Here is a 20,902-nt window from a genome sequence, read left to right on the forward strand (position 1 = left end):
TATTCCTAGCAATATAAACAGAATAAGTAGTTATCCAATCAGAATACAACCTGCCCCATAAGGCTTAGCTAGGAACTCAGATGTACATACAGTTTGTAGCAATGACACCATGGGAGGGATTATTGTGCTGCCTCCGGACTCAAGGCAATGAAAATTACGGGTGAGAAATTTTCAACTTCCTGATCGTCCTTCGGCAACACACCATAGGAATGCAAAGCAATGATGAGGAGGTGGGTTTAGACAGATGTTGCTCCTTAGATCACTCCCTTGTTGATCCCGCAGAGGCAAATGTGTCGAGTCTGTAATGCTTGATAAAAGTAGTTGCTGAAGACCAGGTGGCAGCCTTACATATATCTTCTAGTGGAATGTTGGCCCGCTCTGCCTATGACCCTGCTGTTGATCTTGTTGAGTGTGCTCTTATAGATAGAGAACATTCAAGACCTTCTGATGTATAGCAAAATCTGATTAAGTCTTTAATCCATCTAGACAGGGAAGGTTTACTTGCTTTAGCGCCCCGATGAGCAGCTGCAAATTGCACAAATAGCGCTTCCGATTTTCTGTATACAGTAGTCTTTTCAAGGTAGATAGAAATGGCACGTTTCTCATCCAATAGATGGAGATCCGAATCTTCTTTAAGAACTGGCAAGACAATCTCCTGATTTAAAGAGGTTATACAGCGCTACTAAAACATGGGCACTTTTCCCCCTACTGTTGTCTCCAGTTCAGGTATGGTTTGCAATTAAGTTCCATTTACTTCAATGGAACTGAGTTTCAAAACCCCATCCAAACTGGAGACAACAGTAGGGGGAAAGTGGCCATGTTTTTGTAGCGCTGGATAACCCCTTTAAGTTAGAAGTTGATCACATTGTACGTAATACAACAGCATTGTACGTAATACAACAGCATCCTGAAGTAAATGTGAATAAGGCTCTTTACACAATAAGGCCTGAAGCTCACTTATCTGCCTGGTTGAAGTGATGGCTATGAAGAGTAGAGTTTTCCAAGATAAAAATTTGATATTGGCTGACTCTTGCGGTTCAAATGGTGATAGGCAGAGAACTTTCAGTACTAAGGACAGATCCCATGAAGGAGCTGGACTACGAAAACTCGGTCTTAGCTTCGCAATTGCTCTAAAGAAACGAGAGACTAAAGGTACACCTGTGAAACGACCTTCTAGATGGGCATTGATCGCTGTTAAATGTACCTTCGGTGTATTGAACTTGAGGCTTTTTTCAAATCCATTCTGTAAAAATTGAAGAAGGGAGCTTACTTCACTAGTGGATCTTGAGGAGTCGGTACACCATGAGGAATATAGAGACCAGATTCTAGAGCAGTGCTTCCCAACCTTTTCCACCTCAGGGCACCCCTTGGGGGAAAAAATAGCTCGGGCACCCCTACCAAATAATGTTCTACAAAATACAAAAGCCGTCATTCAGAGACTTACAGGTGACGTCTTCTTTGATCTGAGGCATCACTTTCCCTTTTCCTCTCCATCCGGCCCAGACCTCCATGATGATTTCTTTCAGCTATGTTTCATGTCTTCAGAACCTGCCAGACAAACATCTCTAGCAACTTTCTTCCCTTTCTTCCTCCTATACGCTCCCATACAGTAGTAACTGCATTGTTTGGTGTCATGTGCAGTAAAGCGAATGGGAATGTGGGTTGCTTCTATATATAGCATCCCCTGCTGTGCCCTCATATAGTAAGAATGCCCCCTGATATGCCCCCTTATACTAATAATGCCTCCTGATATGCCCCCTTATTCTACTAATGCCCCCTGATATGCCCCTTATACTTATAATGCCCCCTGATATGCCCCCTTATACTAATAATGCCCCCTGCTGTGTACCCCATTCAATAATAATACCCCCTGCTGTGTGCCCCATACAATAATAATGCCTCTGCTGTGTACCCCATACAATAATAATGCCTCTGCTGTGTACCCCATACAATAATAATGCCTCTGCTGTGTACCCCATACAATAATAATGCCCCCTGCTGTGTACCCCTTACAATAATAATGCCCCCTGCTGTGTACCCCTATACAATAATAATGCCCCCTGCTGTGTACCCCAACAATAATAATGCCCCCTGCTATGCCCCTAGTAATGTCCCCCATGATATGCCCTCCATACTTCTTAGTCCCCCACCCACTGTGCACTAATAGTTATAAAAAACAGACAAACATCCTACTCACCTAATCCATGCTCTTTCTTCTGGCTCTATTGCGAGCCACGGGGACGGAACCTCTGGCAGGCGTGATGACGTCACATGATCACGCCTGCCGGAGAGGTCACGTCCCTGAGTCCCATAGGCGGCTGGCATGAAGTGCCAGTGGCCTATGGGATTAAATGTAGGAGCAGGACGCTGACAGGTCCTGCTTCTACATTCTGCTCACTTTAATGTTCCGCCCGCTCATGGAACATTAAAGTCATCGGTGCATCCCTAGAAGCTGCGAGGCTGCTTAAAGTGACAGTGTCACAATTCCAACCGGGATCCTGCGACACCCCTGGCGGGGGTATACTCTCATAGTGCTCTCTCCGGAAGACCTCTCATCCTCCATGCTGTTAACTGAAGGTTGCTCACTTGTGGGTATGTCATGCCTGCTTGAAGTAGATTGTTGGATTGAGGCATTTTCCAAAATTCTCCTCTCGATAACCTTAATGCGAGTGGAAACCAGGCTCGTCTGGGCCAGTGGGGCAAAATAAGGATGGCATCCACTCTCTCTTGCTGTATCTTCCTCAGAATTCTCAGAATCATGGGAAGAGGGGGGAACGGCATAAACAAACTCTTCTCTCCAGCTGACCGAAAGTCCGTCTATGGCTACTGGGTTGCCTTCTCTGAAAAGAAAGCAGAAATGGGTGAGCTTGGCATTTCTGTAGGTTGCCATCACATCTATCGTTGGGGAACCCCACCATTTGGTCATCTGCTTGAACACTCTGGTGTTTAACTCCCACTCTCCAGGGAGCATCAGATGTCTGCTCAACCAATCTGCTTGGATGTTCAAGGATCCCTTGATATGGATAGCCGAGATCGCTCTTACATTGTTTTCTGCCTAGGTAAATATCAGGGTACACTCCTTTCTTGAGGGCTCCTTGTCCCCCCTGCTTGTTTAAATAATAAACAGCCGATATGTTGTCTGACTGTATTTGGACATGTTGATCTTTTAGGAGGTGATTGAAGTGAACCAGGGCCAGCCTCACTGCTCTTAATTCCTTCAAATTGGATGACAGGTTATTCTCTTCTGGAGACTATCTGTGCTGAACCCAGCTTGTCTACATGGGCACCCCAGCCCCAAACGGATGCATCCGTAGTGACTAGATGATGAAGAAGAGTTGTGCCTAGACGCAGGTGAGGAGAGGTGCGTCACCAGAGAAGGCTGTTTTTGAGAGACGGAAGTATAGGCACTCGGTGATCCAATCCTAGAGTAGACTTGTTCCAGAAGTGGAGAATGTGCTTCTATGACACTCTGAAGTGAGCTCGAGCCCAAGCGACCGCTTCTATAGAAGATGTTAGGAGGCCTAGTATCTTCATTGCTACTCTCACTTTGCAGGTCCTGTTCTCCTCCAGAAAGTGCACCGCACATAAGACCTTTGAAATTCTCTCCTCTGAAACTGTAGAGTCATATTCTGGGTATCTATGATATACACCAGAAACTGAATTCTTGATGACGCAACTAGAGACAACTTCTTGTGGTTGATTAGGAAGCCGAGCGGCAGCAGAAGGGGTTAAAGGGGCGGCTGCATTACATACTAGTATGTATTGACAGGGGCCTGCCAGGACCTTGACTTGTACCGGATCTCGCTGCAAAACTCGCAGTGAGATTTCTGCTGCTGTGAACGTACCCTAAAGAGGTATATATCATCATCTCTATGACAATTTCTTCCCCTTCAGAGTGAGAGAAGGTTCTATCCGGGTGGATGAGATCCAGTTAACCCATGGTGTGCTGCCGGAGGAACGATCAGGAAATTCATTTTGATCTACATTGATCATTTATGTTTTAATGTTAAACACATTCCATTACGTAATGAATTTATATTGGTAACTACTTCCGCCAGCACACATTACATTGTAGAACACATAGATCTGTTGTTTTAAAAAAAAAAAAAAAATCCACATGATTTAGGGTGATATCAGCTAATTGTATACTAGTGGCTGGTACATGTCATATTAGTATAGCTGTATATTTCATTTCCTCTATACCAATAACCTGTGTATTCTTGCATCAATGGACAATCCTAAATCAATTAATTAACCCCTGAAGTGTCAAATCCTAAACATTTAGAGTTTTCCCTCAACTTTATAGCATATACACTAGAAAGTGCAGAAGCAGCCTTTCTGATTTTGGATAACCCCTTCGCTGTCCCGCAGCCAGCGATTAGCTGACAATTATTATTGTAGGGGGGCGTGGACAGGTAAGTAGAGATGAGTGAACAGCTGAACACCTGTAATTGTTTGCCTGTTTTAGTGCAGTTAGTTTAAAAATTCAGATGAACCTGAATTTTACGTAAAAAATTAGCAAACCTGCCAAATCGAACTTTTAAAAAGTTTATTCATCTCTAGCTGTGACCATCACTATGTAGGCTGATGCTTCCTTCTTCAATTAACGTGAATGAAAATCAGAAAGGTAGATATCTTTGCTTCCTACCACAAGGACGAGTTCACACTACCTGAAACGCGTAGTGAAAATCATCCCGGTCGGTACGGCAGAATGATCTTCATTTGTGCTGAATTGGGATGCGGGCCGGAGCTGCACTCTCCATTGTGTGACCTGTCAGCCTTGACATCTCAGTTTTTTTGTGCGGCTGCTAGTGATTCCGACCAAAGTGTATACATTCCAGCGGTGATTCCATAGACAGCAGCACAATATATATTTCCTATTAATCATGTCCGTGATTAACAGTAAACTTACATTGTGTGAACATAGCCACAGGTTGTATGTGTTAATAAAACTTGTCTCAATTTACCCTCAATTTTCTCCCATTGTTTACGAGTACTAAGTTACCTCTGCCCATGCCCACGGTAAGAGCTAGGACCCCCACCAGAAGGCATTTTCCCCTGTGTTGTGATAGACTCATGGCGGAGGACTGTCCCAGCTGATGGACTGGATGCTCAGCCAATCAGTGACTGGAGCCGTGTCCCGCCCCAGTAACTGACTGGCTGAGTGGCAAGTCTATGAGCTGGGTCTTTACTAGAGATGAGGGAAGCTTACGAACCATCAGCATCTGATTCCAGCTGTCTTCCTGTTCCGTAGGGAAGTTGTCCCACGAGCCCCACGTGAAAAACAATACAGCCTATGACCTAGGTTCTCTCATCTCTATTAGTGACGTGTCAGCTCTGGAAATCGTGAAGCCAGTAGGGGTCCCACGGCCAGCCCCACCACTCACTACTTAAAATCCTGCAGGGGGGAAACTGATTACATAATTCGCCAGACTTTTCCTTTAAAGTGACTGTACCACCAGGCCCAGGCTGAAGCACTGGAGGCGGGCCGACCCACCCATAGTGGGAGGAAACCCTAGCCCCTCTATGATAGGGTTTCATTGATTCTAATGGAGTCACGTCATGGAGGGGCTTGAGTTTCTTCCCGCTGGGGGTGGGTCGGCCCGCCTCCAGTGCTTCTGCCTGGGCCTGGTGGTACAGTCACTTTAAAGATTGAGACATGCCTCTGTGGTGTGTGCTCGACCGGTCACCTGTTGAGTTGTTCCGGGTGACGCCACTTCTATAGTGGTTGGTAGAGATGATCGAACATTGGGAAATCTTAGGTTCGAACTCGAACCTTCTCAAACCTTCGTCATTAGATTCCCGATGCCTTCCCGTTTCGTGGGTACTCGGGCTTGCTCCACCTTCCCCACGAAACGTGAAGGCATCGGGAATCAAATGACGATGGTTTAAGAAGCTTCGAGTTCGATCCTAGGATTTCTCAATGTTCGATCATCTCTAGTGGTTGGTCGGTGGAATATAGCTCAGCCAGATGGTAGTTTGTTGTGACGCCAGTGCTGACTCAGCACACAGATATATAGGTAAACCTGCTTTTAGTTTTTTGAAACTGGCTATACCCTTTCCCCAATGGTCCCCAAGTGACCTGCTGGGTTGCGATGAGTCCCTTGGGCGCTTATCACGGTGGTCCGGAGCGGAGTTATGACCCACCCGGACAGTCGGTACCGACAGGTTTCGACCTTTGTCGTTGTAACCACCTGTTTTCCTACAGTGTCGGGTGATCCGTCCTACTAGGGTGACACAAGCCCCAGTCCTAGTTACCTAAGTTGAGCGAAGTGTCCGAGGGTATCCCGGTGTCACCTGCAATGTGAGATAGAGTACATAGGCTCTTGTCTGCTTTTCTCTATCTCATGGGTCTCCCAACTGCGGCCCTCCAGCTGTTGAGAAACTACAACTCCCATCATGCCTGGACAGCTAAAGCTTTAGATTTGACTGTCCAGGCATGATGGGAAATGTAGTTTTGCAACAGCTGGAGGGCCACAGTTTGGAGACCCTTGCTCTATCTGGATCAGTTCCTTCTTTTGGTAGGATACTGTCCTGCACTTTTAGAGATGTTCACAGCGTGGGTTGGGGTGATCCCGGACTTGTCCTCTCTGTTGGTGTTTAGCACTGCATTAGAGGTAGAAGGGTTGCTTTAAGAAGAAAAATCTTTGTGTCTTCCATATGGCTGTCTACTACGACACTCCAGACTAGACCACACTGGACTGGGAAGGAGAATTGGCAGAGCCAGGACCCAGCTGGACTACAGCAGGGACCGTCTTGTCTTGTGTCCTCTCTCTACAGAAACTTGGCTAAGACTAAGTCTTAGTCTACACCCCCATGTGACAACTTCCTACAGAGTATGTAACAGCTCCTGTGAGTGGTGGAGAAGAGAGTGCGAGAAGAAAGGAGGATAGAAATAGGTAGAAGAAAAGAATAGCTCTCATTGGTGTGCAGAACCATGTGGTACAGAAATAACAGTAACCAATTAGTACAGCTGTGCAATACTCAGGCATATACAACACTGACAGTGGTGAGCAATAAAATACCTTCTGAACACTCCACCACTTCTTAAAGGATAACTCCTGGCCAAAAGTATTTTTTAATATGTTTTTACTTAAGTCAAGTTAGACAAATTCCTAATGTACATTAATTATGGGAAATGCACATATAGTGCTATTTCCCTTAATTTAGAAGCTTAGGCAGGCTTCAAAGTCTTTAAAAAAAACATGTGACATCAAAAATCAGTTGTAATTCATATGAAGTGTCCAGCAGGGGGCACAGTATATGTAGAAGTCTATGGAACTGTATTGTCAGCGGAACTGTATGTAATGTAGCGTAACGGGGTGGTTACAGGACACCGTCCTTTATTCATGGAATACGTTTATGGAATACTTTGGGGAGCACTCCCTCCTTGGTGCTGTGGGACACATATACACTGCACTTCTCCTCCCATCATGTGCTCATAGTATGCCATTCCCCCCCATGCTGCCCTGAGCTATTAGCAGATGATGGGGCCGATCCCCATCACCACTGACCCCCCACCACACAGCCATTCAGATTCCCTACCGTCCCAGCGACTGACAAGCTCACCGCCACCCCCGCATCCTGCCCACTCTGTCCCTGACGTCGCCCCTCGGTGAGCTTGTCAGTCGCCGGGACGGTAGGGGATGTGAACAGCTGTGCAGCGGCCGGGGGGAGTCGGTGGTGATGGGGATCGGCCCCATCATCCGCTAATAGGTCAGGGCAGCATGGGGAGGGGGACAGGTTGTTGGTGATGGGGATCGGCCCTGGCAGGGGCGTAGCGAGGGGTGGCAGCTGCCCCGGGACACCAGCCCCCTCTGCTATGCCTGTTCTTAATCAGGCAGCGTTGGTGTTGCAGAGGCTAGGCAGGAGCAGGGCCCAGCACTTGGGGGTGGAGGGGGGGTTTGATGTGGAGTGATGGCCCTGACACACAACAGGCAGACAGGACGTAGGGTGCAGACAAGAAGCGCCCTCACAGAGCCTCCTGCACTGTATAGTGCAGCTCTGTGTTGGGACACAGGAAGAGGGGAGACTGCAGCTGGGAGCAGGTCCTGGAGCTGAAGACTTAGGGTACTATTACATGGCCCAATGGGGGCCCGATAATCGGCGCTCGTTTACTGGGCCTATTACATGGCCTGATAATCGTTTAACAAGGGCTGCATGGACATAGTTACCGCAGGACTACATATCCCAGCATGGTGTGTGGGGTAGTATACAGGACTACTTCTCCAAGCATGGTGTGTGGTAATATATAGGACAGTTTTTTTTTGCTTTGGGGCCCCATGAATTTTAGTTATGCCCCTGAATATATAGGCACACATCCAATGTCCATTCTATCTGTGTGACCATACAAGCGTATAATCAGTGCTCAGCTGTCTGAGACCAATTTCACATGTACCACAATCCGCTGTGATTCCCAGTAGTGTCCGTTTGAATAAATACATACGGAAAGAAAATTCCGCTGCGAGTATGTAAACCTCGTCCCCCTTAACCCACTGTTGACAGGTGAATACTTTACCTGTCCGCGCTCCGGCCTGCTTCTGGGGCTCACGTAGGTCCAGCTCGGCAAATCAGTGCGCTGTCCTACCAGCGCCACTGGGAGTAGGGAGCCACAGAAGCAGGCCAGAGCGTGGACGGGTAAAGTAGGGCCGATGGGGTTTACACTTCTGCCAGTTGGTAATCCCATTCAAACTTACACTACCTGGAATCCACAGTAGATTTCCCGCTTTGCGTTCTCCAGCAAAATCTGCTGTGTCCTGTCATTTTCTGTGGCTGTACAGCCATATTGCAGGAGCTTTTCCATTCCCCTTTGAGTATATAAAGCCCCTTCCCACATAACCCACCAGTGCTGGGCTAATATGTTACATGCCTGGACTTCTGCTTGCTTCTCAGGCAGGAGCTCGGATGAGATTTAAGAGGAGCTGCAGCAGCTGTGACAGTGATTACTATCTGGCTGCTGAACGTTATAATGTAGAGGGTGGACTGTGTTGGGGGAAATACAGAGAAGATTTCTTCCCCCTAAACATACAGAAAATATTTCTCACCTGTGCCCCACATTTCCAGTGTGTACATCGTCCTACTCTGCCCTTGTCACCTGGAGTCTTCACTCATTTCCCCCCCTAAACTACTACACAGTTGGGTTACACACTGGTTTCGGAGATGTGGGACTATAAATTGTTATGTCACTATGCAGTGGATCATACTGTGTCAGGTTAAATGGGCACGGTCACAAAAAAAAAATAAAAAAAAAAATAGGAGGGCCAAAAACTGAATATTTGCCCCGGGTGCAGGTAAGGCTAGCTACACCTTTGGGCCCTGGTACTAATGCCCCTTCATCTGCTTATACTATGAGCACATGGAGTAGTACAGTGTGTATGTGTCCCACAGCACTGAGCAGGGAGGTAGTTGGATGCACAGGCACCATTTGGGGAGCAAATGTCCTTGCTCCCCAAAGTATTCCATGAATAAAAGGATAGTGTCCTGTAACCACTCCCTAACACTATTACATATACTTCTACATATACTGCACCTCCTTGCTAGACCTTTAATATGAATTACAACTGATTGCTGACATCATGGATTTTTAAGAATTTTAAAACCTCCCTGATCTACTAAATTAAGGAAAATATCACTATATGTGCATTTCCCATAATTAATGTACATTAGGAATTTGTCTAACTTTTATTAAAACAGTTGTGGCAGTACTTCTCCTTTAAGCTGACGAAAGAACTTTTTGTACAGGTGTAAGACACAAAAAGAACCACAGTGGTGGGACACCACATCTCTAACTTGGCACAGCTCAAGGAGAGAAGTCCCTGTATTCTAGCTTTTGACGTAACCTTAGTAAGCCCAAAGGAAATAAAATTATGACCAATATTACCCTATAAGTACACGACACAGAATTTGAATCTGATCAGTGTTACTCAATGGGGAATTCCGTTGAGACCTTCTCCCCCTAGAATGCCAGAACCTCTAGACAGGCAAGTTATATAGACTTACAGCTTAAAGTGTCAATAGTACAGGTGATTTTAAGAAAGTGCAATTGGGTTTATTAGGCAAATATGCCATTAAATGCACTAAAAGCCCTATTTCACGGGTGGTTTAGAGAAGCAAACGAGCGCTCTCAGCATTCGTTTGCTCCTCATTCCCCGATCTGTCGCCGCTATTCAACGCGGCAGCAGCGAGCGGGTGAGTGTGGGAGGGGCGGTGGGGAGCTGTGAGGGGCTGCCCGGGCAGCCTATAGGATACAGCAGCGGCTGCTGCCGATACTCCTATTCAATGGAGCGACGGCAGCAGATCGTTGCTATATCACTCACTTGTTTTTCAACATGTTGAAAAACAAACATCTACATTTCCCACCCTCAAAACCAGATAAAACATGAAAAAAAATAGTTAAACATCAATTTTTTCACAAAAATCCAGATAATTAAAACCACCCATAAAAATTAGGGGGACCAAGTATCAGAACAAACAGGACAAATGAGACCAATTATGCAGTATAGAAGAATTGTATTGAGAGAATATCTTACAATAATAAAGTCAATAGAAAAATAATGAATAGTAAATGTTGTGGGATCGTACATACATAGGAAATTCACAAGCCGTGCAACATAACCGTCACAATATGGATAGAAAAACACCTCCTCAAACATATATACACCAATACCTATACAGCATATGCCAGTAATAGTTCACTATAACAAATATAAAGTGCCGATGCAATGAGGTAGGTGATAATAACCAAATACAGATAGATAAGAGCAGAATGAGGCACAGATAAGCCCTTGCAGACCCCTGTCAGCCCATATCATATGCCCCGTGTCAGACCAGTGCCACAAACCCCCATTACCATGTGCGCTGAAGACAAAGCAATAGCGAAATGTGCGTCAAGGTGCACATGGTAATGGGGGTTTGTGACGCTGGTCTGACAGGGCATATGATATTGGCTGACAGGGGTCGGCAAGGGCTTATCTGTGCCTCATTCTGCTCTTAACCTATCTGTATTTGGTTATTATCATCACCTACCTCATTGCATCGGCACTTTATATTTGTTATAGTGAACTATTACTGCCATATGCTGAACTTCTCTACCTCATTGCATTTGCACTTTATTTTCATATAGGTATTGGTGTATATATGTTTGAGGAGGTGTTTTTCCATCTATATTTTGACGGCTATGTGGCACGGATTGTGAATTCCCTATGTATGTACGATCCCACAACATTTACTATTGACTTTATTTTTGTAAGAGACTCTCAATACAATTCTTCTATACTGCATAATTGATCCCATTTGCCTTGTTTGTTCTGATACCTGGTCCTCCAATTTTTATGGGTGTTTTTAATAATCTGGATTTTTGTGATAAAATTGATACTGTTTTTTTCTTGTTTTTTATCATCTGGTTTTGAGGGTGGGAAATGTAGGTGTTTACAGTTTAGTGATTTCCACTCGCAGGAAGAGAATATTTAAAGAGTAACTGTCATTTTTTTATTGCAGAAATCAGTAGTATAAGCAATTTTAGCCAAAAAAGCCTCCTTCTGTACTCAAGAAGCAATCTCCCAGCCTCCCCCCCTGACTTCTTATCTGTGCATTATCAGGCAAACACGTCTTCATTACAGAGAAGCCAGTGAAGACGGGTTCTGCTCTCTCCATTGTAAGCCTCTCCATTGTAAGCCTATGAAGGGGGGGGGGGGGGGGGGGGAGATTAGGGAGCAGGAAGAGGCGACATGAAGGTCAGCTGTTTGGAGACTCTGGGCTCCTAAAAACACTAAGTTCAGGTGTCAGAAAGGTCAGTGCTTATCTATGAACTTACTGAGAGAAGATTGCAGGGTGTTGTGCAGGACTGCTCCGTGCTCAGTCACTCCTAACAGCCCCTCCCCTCTCCATAGCCACATAATGGAGACAGAAATCCTGCTTCATTTCATGTGAGGGGGGAGGCTGGGAGATTGCTTTTTCACTACAGAAGGAAACTCCTAGTACATAAAACCTATTACAGAGTTTCTTAAAATCGCTTGTACTATTGATATTTAATGTTTTCAGAAAAATGAGTTACGCTTTAAGGGTTATTTTGGAAATTTTCATGTTGAAAAAGCGACTGCAACGATCAGCCGACATGAACAACGTCGGCTTATCATTGCACTCTATTCTACGGAACGATTATCGTCCGTAGCGGCCGATATCAGCCGAATACGGACGATAATCATTCCGTGGAATAGGGCCTTTAAAAAGACTTCCCCAGGTTTCCCCCCTTTACTGCTCATCATCAGTTGAGCCCTGTCTAGTTTTCATCAGTTGAGCCCTGTCTAGTTTTCATCAGTTGAGCCCTGTCTAGTTTTCATCAGTTGAGCCCTGTCTAGTTTTCATCAGTTGAGCCCTGTCTAGTTTTCATCAGTTGAGCCCTGTCTAGTTTTCATCAGTTGAGCCCTGTCTAGTTTTCATCAGTTGAGCCCTGTCTAGTTTTCATCAGTTGAGCCCTGTCTAGTTTTCATCAGTTGAGCCCTGTCTAGTTTTCATCAGTTGAGCCCTGTCTAGTTTTCATCAGTTGAGCCCTGTCTAGTTTTCATCAGTTGAGCCCTGTCTAGTTTTCATCAGTTGAGCCCTGTCTAGTTTTCATCAGTTGAGCCCTGTCTAGTTTTCATCAGTTGAGCCCTGTCTAGTTTTCATCAGTTGAGCCCTGTCTAGTTTTCATCAGTTGAGCCCTGTCTAGTTTTCATCAGTTGAGCCCTGTCTAGTTTTCATCAGTTGAGCCCGGTCTAGTTTTCATCAGTTGAGCCCGGTCTAGTTTTCATCAGTTGAGCCCGGTCTAGTTTTCATCAGTTGAGCCCGGTCTAGTTTTCATCAGTTGAGCCCGGTCTAGTTTTCATCAGTTGAGCCCGGTCTAGTTTTCATCAGTTGAGCCCTGTCTAGTTTTCATCAGTTGAGCCCTGTCTAGTTTACATCAGTTGAGCCCTGTCTAGTTTACATCAGTTGAGCCCTGTCTAATCTATAGAGAGGGGAATCAGTCACCAGTGGAGAGCAGAGAACAAAAAGGATTACACAGTGGTGGTCAGAGCTGACTTCAGAGGAGATAGCCGGTGATGTAGCTGTAAATTAACATTGTTGTCCCAGTTTTGGTGCCTCATCTCACTCCACCCCTCCATAGAAAACCATGAAGATGGGCGAGAGCATCAAACTCCTTTACCATAAAAATCCATTGTTCGGCTAATAAACCCAATTACAAAGCTTCTTAAAACAACCTCTTGATTAAATTATATATATATATATATATATATATATATATATATATATATATATTAGTGACACCTTCAGGCTGCATTCACATGTTCCATGAAACACTGGCAGGAAACAATCACTGCAGCATTGTCATTACACAGACCATGTGAATGCAGCTTTAGGGCCTACTTTGTTAGTAACTGGTGGTAAAGCTGCAAAATTCCAGTATTTCCCTAATACACAACACAAGTTTTTTTTTTTTTTTTTTTTAGAAAGCACTACTTTATTCAGGCATTTATAGTGGACACTACACATTTCCTTTGTCTTCTATACTTGTAGATACCAAGAAGAGACACCATCATGACAAAACCAGCAGCTGCTGTTCCTTGTAGCCAAGCCAGGGCAAGATCAGAACCAAGAGGACCTGTGTATAGACAAGTAGACTTTAGCTGAAATGACTACGACACATAAGGAACCATCCTAGCATTGCAATGTCTGAACACTAGAAGGTACATGTAGTTAGGCACCAATACTGTCAAATCTTGACTACTGTACTATATATCCATTTATTCTGTATAGCACCTTACCCTCCATACCGAGAACCTCATCTGTTCTCATCTCTTCAGGGAGAAACACTACAGGGCCATGAGCCGAGACCATGGTAAGAGCATCTTCTGTGGCCAAGGATCCAGCTGCTCTCTCTGCAAGACAAGGTTAAGAGTTATACCCCAAAACACCATTGATCAGTAGTCACAAAAGCAAGGAGACAAAGGCGCTGAAACAAGACTAATTAACTTTTACATACTTTGCCTTTGGGGACAGGTGACAGCACAGGACTCAGTAGCAGATGGGACACATACAGAAGCGCTGCAGTGGAGGAACACCTGTAGGACAATACAAGTTGTTGGACACCAGAAGTTGAGTTGTGTTGGTTACTATTAAGTGTTATATGGAACATTACCAATCCTTTAAGAGCGGTCTGGGTGGCAGAATCCACAAAGGTGAAGGCGCTAACAATGAAGCGCTTGTAGTGTGTTGGGAAAGGCAGGTTCTGTGAGGAAGGGCCAACAGGAGCCAGCTGGGTGAGGTAGGAGTCTCCATCAAAAGGGCAGCTGGAAAGGGAACACATTAGGTAAACCATGGCAGCCTCAAGACAAGTTCTATTCATTGTCCATTCAGTCCTCACCTGTTGACCAAGATGGGCCATTGTGGAGCCTCAGTAGGCACAGGAGAATTGGTGGCCCAACAGTTGTTCAAGACCAGAATCAGGCTGGGGTCAGTCCTCTGCAGAATCCGGACTTCAGCATGCACAGGATCTCTTAGTATTCTCTCAATGGGATAATCCTGGTCAGCATAGTATGAGGCGTACCGCTCATCTGCAAGACAGTTTTGGCTTCTAGTAAACACATTAGCTCCTCTTCCAATTACCACTTGTCTGTCTATAGCATGGGTCTCCAAACTGCAGCAATACTACATTTCCCATCATGCCTGGACAGCCAAGTCCAAAGCTTTATCTGTCCGGGCATGAGAATTGTGGTTTAGCAGAAGCTGGAGGGCCGCAGTTGGAGACCCATGGTCTATAGAACCACAGCTTGTATGTCCACCCTCATAACCAAGCTAAATTTCAAAGCAACCAAGTTGTGGACTGTTTACAGATGTGACCTTACAGATGTGACCTTAAGTAGTTTGATGTTCTGGTAGTGTCTACTATTTATATTCTGGTAGTGTCTACTATTTATATATCTCCCAATCTATAGATGCCAGTAATGTGTAGTCTATGGTTACTCTGGATCTGTTTTAATAGGCATATTAGGGCCATCAGTTTTCCTTGGCCCAGTGTCAGAGTTACCTTGAGCTATTCTCATCTCCAGGAGCAGAGGTCCAGATGTAGATACAGGAAGAGGTGGAGGAAGGGTCAGAACTTCTACTTGTAGGGGGGCAGCTCCGATCTGGGTGTAGGTGCAGCGTACAGTCACCCTGTAGTTAGAAGAATACCTTAGTAACCCGACTAGTATAAAAGATTCTCATACACTTTAAACTGAGGTGTGAACCTGCTCAGCCAATATTTGTATAGTGTATGGGGGCCTCCCAAGTCAGATGAGGTAGGCAGTAAAAATCCATTATGTCTGACCCAATTCTGAGGGATAAGCTGCCATTAGCAGTCTGGCTGTAACTTACCCCTAACCATAGAGAATAAAGGTTCTTGTATTAGTGGTATATAGGCCTGGAATATTCCTCTTACCTCATTGTACTGTCTCTGGTGATTGATCTCATCTGCCAGGTCCTTATGGTTTTGGTTGCCTCCAGAGTGCGTTCATACACCATGGATGTGCCATCCACCTGTTGAATCAACCAGTGGTGTTAGACCTCCATCCTAGCTTGGCAATGCAAAGATATTCATTCCATAGACAGTTAATGGACAGCACCACTATTAGCCAGCCATCAGCATCCAGTGATGTTAGTGGGGATCTCTAGAAAGTGCTTGAGCCATTTTTGCTGAGCCTTCACAAGTCCCAACCCATGAAGTGCTCATTCCCAGCATGGGGCAAGGCAATCTTATAGAGCTTAGCAATAAAGTCAGAGCCACACTTTACACTCACCTGTTTGGGACCCCCACAGGAGAGGGGGAACTGGTACCCAATAAATGATGCAGTTGCTGCTACTCTCAGGTGGGGACACGAGCTGGAATCCACATCCACTATCCGTACAGAGTCCAAGATCAGGGATGGTAGAGTCAGGTCTTTGGAGATGGCAACCACCATGTTGTTATCAGCAGAGCAATAGGCAGTCACTGTGTACAGGGAGGACAAAGTGTTATGTCATCTAGTGACCATATACAGAATGGTCACACATGGAAGGTTCATTAAGATCTAGCCAAGATTACAAGTGTCACCAACTTTCCAGCTGACTCTTCGCTAGATGCTTATAAGCTTAGTAAGGGAATTGTGTGCAGTTATTGCTTAGGGACCAGAGGCCAGTGTATTACCCCTCTATATGAAGAACTGTCAATAGAGTAAATATGGATATTAACACCCAAGCAGCAATTGTATGTCAGACTCTGGAAGAGATTGCTTATTTCTTGTGAGTGAGTATACTGCTATACCTGCAGGCCCAAGTTATAACTACCAGTGTGGTATCCCACAACAGGTGTTGCTAGTCTATACACCCCTTGCAAAAGTCTGTAAGTGCCTAAGTTTTGCCACTAGATGTCGCTACTCAACTGTAGTGAACAAGGGGTTATTGTGTGTTTCTAATCTGTGCACCAATAAGAGCTCTTTTCTCTTCTGAGCCCATCTCTATTCTTTACACACTCACAGGAGGTATTACACACCCTGTAGGAAGTTGTCACATGGGGAGGGGGAAGTACACAGCCACACTTAGGGAGTCTTATCCAAGTCTTTGTAGAGAGGACACAACAAAAGACTGGCCCTGTAGTTCAGCTGGGCCCTGGCTCAGCCAGGTCCCCTGTCAGGGACGATAGTACAGTCCAGTGTAGTCCAGTCTGGAGTGCGGTAGCTAACAGACACACATGGGAGACGCAGAGACTCTTCCTAAAAGCAACTCTTATTCTAGTTATTTAATGTTTAACTACTTGAGAGAGGACAAGTCAGATCACCCAAATCCACACCGTGAACATCTCTTAAGGTGCAGGATATTATCCTGAAACAAGAGGAACTGAACCTGATAAGAGTATGTAGGCTTGTAGCAACATTGCCCTATCTTGCAGCAAGGGTGTAACCAGGTAATTTTGACCATCCTGCTCAACTCAGGTAACAAAGGTCTGGGGCTTGTGTCACCTGACACTGTAGGGCAATAGGTGGTATCACGATGAGGTCGAAACATGTGCACAAGTAGTCTACTTCTTCTAAAGTTCCGGCAGAGCACACTTCTACCCTGGGTTGGAACTCTCAAGACAAACTCCTCTCTGCTACTCTGAACCTTCTCAGCACAGCTCTTTTGCCTCTAAAGCCCTTAGTACACCAGCTGACAATAGGCTTCTGATTAGACACAATCTGCGCTAAGTATTCCTGTAGTAAAGATTTTATTTATAACAGGACTCAGATTATTGTCCAGACACCTACACAGTCATTGCTACATCCTTGGGTCATCTACCCTTTCTGTGGGTGGCAGTACAGATAGTCCGGGTGGGTCACAACTCCATTCTGGACCACTGTGATAAGTACCCAAGGGACCCCCCCCCCCCCCCCTCACAGCCCAGTAGATCACCGACCACAGTGGAAAGGGAATAGCCTGCCACCTTAAAATAAAAGCAGATGTGCCCCCACGACAACCTACCATCTGGCTGAGCTATACCCCATCCAACCACCACAGTAGTGGTATGACAGCATCAACTTACGTTTCTTCCCATAGAAGCAGCGTGGTACATCAGACTGAGAAAAGCAGCATCCACGGCCTTCACACTGCTCTCTGGATACAGAGTCATTGGCACATGGCAGGCGGTCACTTGGCTGGACTGAAGCACAGTCACTTGCACTCGGAGCATCCATAGCTGGAGAAGAGAAATCAGAAGGACAAGATTAGACACTAAACCAATGAGAAAAAATAAATAAAGTACACTACAATAACTCAGAATTCTTTGCCCTGGTGGCTTGCCCTCATGAGTAGTTTTATTTAGTTTTTAGCCATTTATGTAACCTGTGTAGGTTTCATAGGCAACAAGGTCCACAACCACCTATAAGAGATAGAGACCCCCTGTTATCCTACATCCATGTTAGGATTTCCAAAGCACATCATAAATGGCTCCAATAAAAAATGAAAAAAAAAAAGTTTATGCTAATAGTTAGAGTTAAACTTTAATAGGACAGCCAATGCACCTTCTGGAGCAACAGTGCCATGGCCCAGGGTGCCGGTTGCAGGAGTTGTGTGCAGCAGGTCAGCTTCTGGTGTTTGGTGGTTTGTGTTCCCAAGTGGACGAGTCAGTAAGGTACTTGGTCTGTAGTAGGGATGGTCCGAACAGAGTTCGGTTAGGGTTCGTATGAACCCGAACTCTCGGCAATGATTCCCGCTGTCTGCCCGCTATATGGAATGGGTGGATACAGCGGGAGGACCACCTGGAAAACTGGGATACAGCCATAGGCTGTATCCCAGTTATCCAGGCGGTCCTCCCGCTGTATCTACCCGCTACACGGAGCAGGCAGACAGCAGGAATCGAATGCCGAGAGTTTGGGTTTGTATGAACCTGAAACAAACTTGGTTCAGACCATCCCTAGTCTGTAGCAACTTTGCCTTACTGGGGAACAGTCCCTCTGCCTTTCTTTAGGGGGCGACTGTCCTGACTGAGAACCTTGGCATAGAAAAGGGTGGTCCTAATGTTCCTGTTACCCCACTTTTAAGGATTAGCACTGCATAGTGCTGGTATCAGTCTGTGGAAACAATTCTTCTTACCCAGCTAGACCACAACTCACTAACCACAGGAAACATCTATCCTGCCTAGGGCCGTGTCACAGGAAATCAGGGTTAGTGTAGAGGTGTAAAGAGTGTCTTGCACCTGTGATTGGTTAAACATAACTAAACCTTTGTAGGTCTCCAGTGGAAAGCATAGCTGCCAGCACTGTGTGACACCTGAGTTACATTCTGACAGGTGGTTAGAACTTTAGGACACTACAACAGTAAGGTTATAGGTTAAAGTGGTTATCCAGCGCTACAAAAACATGGCCACTTTCCCCCTCTCTTGTCTCCAGTTCAGGTGCGGTTTGCAATTAAGCTCCATTTACTTCAATGGAACCAAGTTCTAAACCCCACCCAATCTGGAGACGAGAGAGTGGCCATGTTTTTGTAGCACTGGATAACCCCTTTAAACTGACTTGTCTTTTTCAACTATATAAACAGAGTTCTGGTTTATTATAGACTTACCTGGAAGAGCAGGAAGAATGGGGCACATAAGATCCTTCTTGTGATACCGAGTTTTCACACCATCAAGAATTTCTTCCAGAGCGACAGTCACCACGTAGTTTCCATTCTGCAATTACAGGACAGTTCTGACCGTTGCATTAAGAAATCCCAATATGCCATGAAGTTTGAGCCTTTGATAGGCTTACAAACACATGGCCACTTTCTTCCAGAGAACACCACTCTTGTCTACAGCTCAGGTGTGGGTTGTAATGAAGCTCCATTCAGGACAATGGAAGTTGGAATGGAACCCAAACTGGAGACAAGTGGCCATGTTTGTTTTTTTAGCTCTGGATAACCCCTTTAACAGACTGGCAAGTAAAGACCATTTCAAGTCACTTCTTGGTCATTGTATTATCTGGGCTGGCTTACATTGGATGTTGCCCTGTACTGTAACTGCTCTCTATATGGTATTCTGTCATACAGTGCCATGTTGGTCAAAGACTTCCATACATACACAATACTTTGTAGCACCATAGTAGTATGTATACTACTATACATAGTATGTAGTTCCATCATATTATTGACCACATTAAAGCACCAATAGTACTGTACAATTGTTAAGACTCGTGATAGACACAAGATCCTCAGTACCTACAGCAAAAGTGACTGATGTTCCCCGTGTGAACAGACCCCTAGAGTCATCCCTGCTCAGGAGTCCAGTCTATGGCCAACTCTAAATCCCCTTACAACTTACCTCCTCCTGCACATAGCAGCCATCAAAGGAAGAACCGACCACCATCAATCTGTTAGATTTCTCTACAATCCAGGTTCCACAGGTGGAGTCATTGTGAAGATTGTGAGAGGTTCCATTCTTGCCTAGAATCAGAGTAGATGGTCAGGTATAAGTTACTAAACTTCAGTATGATGTTACAGATTGTGTAGCACAGTATTTTAGATGGGAAGGTTTTGGCACTAGAGATGAGTGTGACGGGAGAATGCTCGAGCACAATCATTCAGTATTTGAATACTGGTGGCCAGAATTAAATGCATCCCTAAGGAGTCTGGGAAAACATGATACAGCCACATGCCATAGGTTGTATCCATGTTTTCCAGAACTCCCTGGGGCTACAAACAACTTCAACCACCAGTAATCAAATGCCAGACAGACAATCAGACAATACAGCGTGCTCCCATTAGTGAATGACACGCTGCATGAGGACAAGGTGTTGGTGCACTGTGTTATACAAGCAATGACACATGCAGAGATATACAGCGAGACACTTTTTTTTCTAAGCATGAATAACCCCTTCAAAACATATCCCTTTAGCACTTAGACATTCCAGCGCTTACCTATAATGTTCATTGTAAAGACTGCATTGTCCAGCAAAGATGGAAGAGAGAACTCCATAGCATCATCTCCACAATGCAGATGGGAAGGATCATCCCAGTAATCCTGTACTGCACACACTACAGACCCCAACCCATAGACCCAAAGCACCAGCACAACCCCCACACCTGCTCCAAACAAGCCCATCCTGCCAGCAGCCACCTATACCTCAGTCTGCCATAGCCCCCAGCTTTATACCTTGTGAGTGATCCCAGAGCCGCTGTGTGATAGGACGGGGGATAAAGTAACGTCAGGTGTGAGGTGGATGATGAGGATCACTAGTGGCTGTTCCCACATGCATGCACATATACTGGGATCTACTACAACCTGATCATAGCACAAAGAATAGTGTGGAGTCCCAAGATAATGCAGTACCTGCAGTCCTGTGTAGAGCACAGCTACATCTGTATGGTCTTTGAAGGGGTTAGGCTATGTTGACACCTTGCAGTT

General features: G+C 45.3%; 1 protein-coding gene across 1 annotated transcript; it reads right to left on the reverse strand.

The window, feature by feature from the left end:
- Positions 1-13,499: 13,499 nt before the first annotated feature.
- On the reverse strand, positions 13,500-20,599 carry LOC138775641 (zona pellucida sperm-binding protein 4-like). The gene is made up of 12 exons (XM_069955994.1): positions 20,416-20,599; positions 19,820-19,941; positions 19,087-19,192; positions 17,570-17,722; positions 15,813-16,003; positions 15,455-15,552; positions 15,062-15,189; positions 14,399-14,588; positions 14,174-14,324; positions 14,018-14,096; positions 13,800-13,913; positions 13,500-13,636 (listed from the first exon to the last, which is right to left on the reverse strand). The coding sequence occupies exons 1-12, from the start codon at positions 20,597-20,599 to the stop codon at positions 13,500-13,502; spliced, it is 1,653 nt and encodes a 550-aa protein (XP_069812095.1).
- Positions 20,600-20,902: the final 303 nt, after the last annotated feature.

Source organism: Dendropsophus ebraccatus, chromosome 1 (genome assembly GCF_027789765.1).
Source record: "Dendropsophus ebraccatus isolate aDenEbr1 chromosome 1, aDenEbr1.pat, whole genome shotgun sequence".
NCBI lineage: Eukaryota > Metazoa > Chordata > Amphibia > Anura > Hylidae > Dendropsophus > Dendropsophus ebraccatus.

Excerpts from the sequence above, each read along its gene's own strand:
- LOC138775641 (XM_069955994.1), bottom strand. The coding sequence starts at position 20,599 with ATGGGCTTGTTTGGAGCAGGTGTGGGGGTTGTGCTGGTGCTTTGGGTC. Across the intron at positions 19,193-19,819 it reads GCTGCTATGTGCAGGAGGAG|AATGGAAACTACGTGGTGAC; the intron begins GTAAGTTGTAAG and ends CTGTAATTGCAG. Across the intron at positions 14,589-15,061 it reads GGAGATGAGAATAGCTCAAG|ATGAGCGGTACGCCTCATAC; the intron begins GTAACTCTGACA and ends ACTGTCTTGCAG.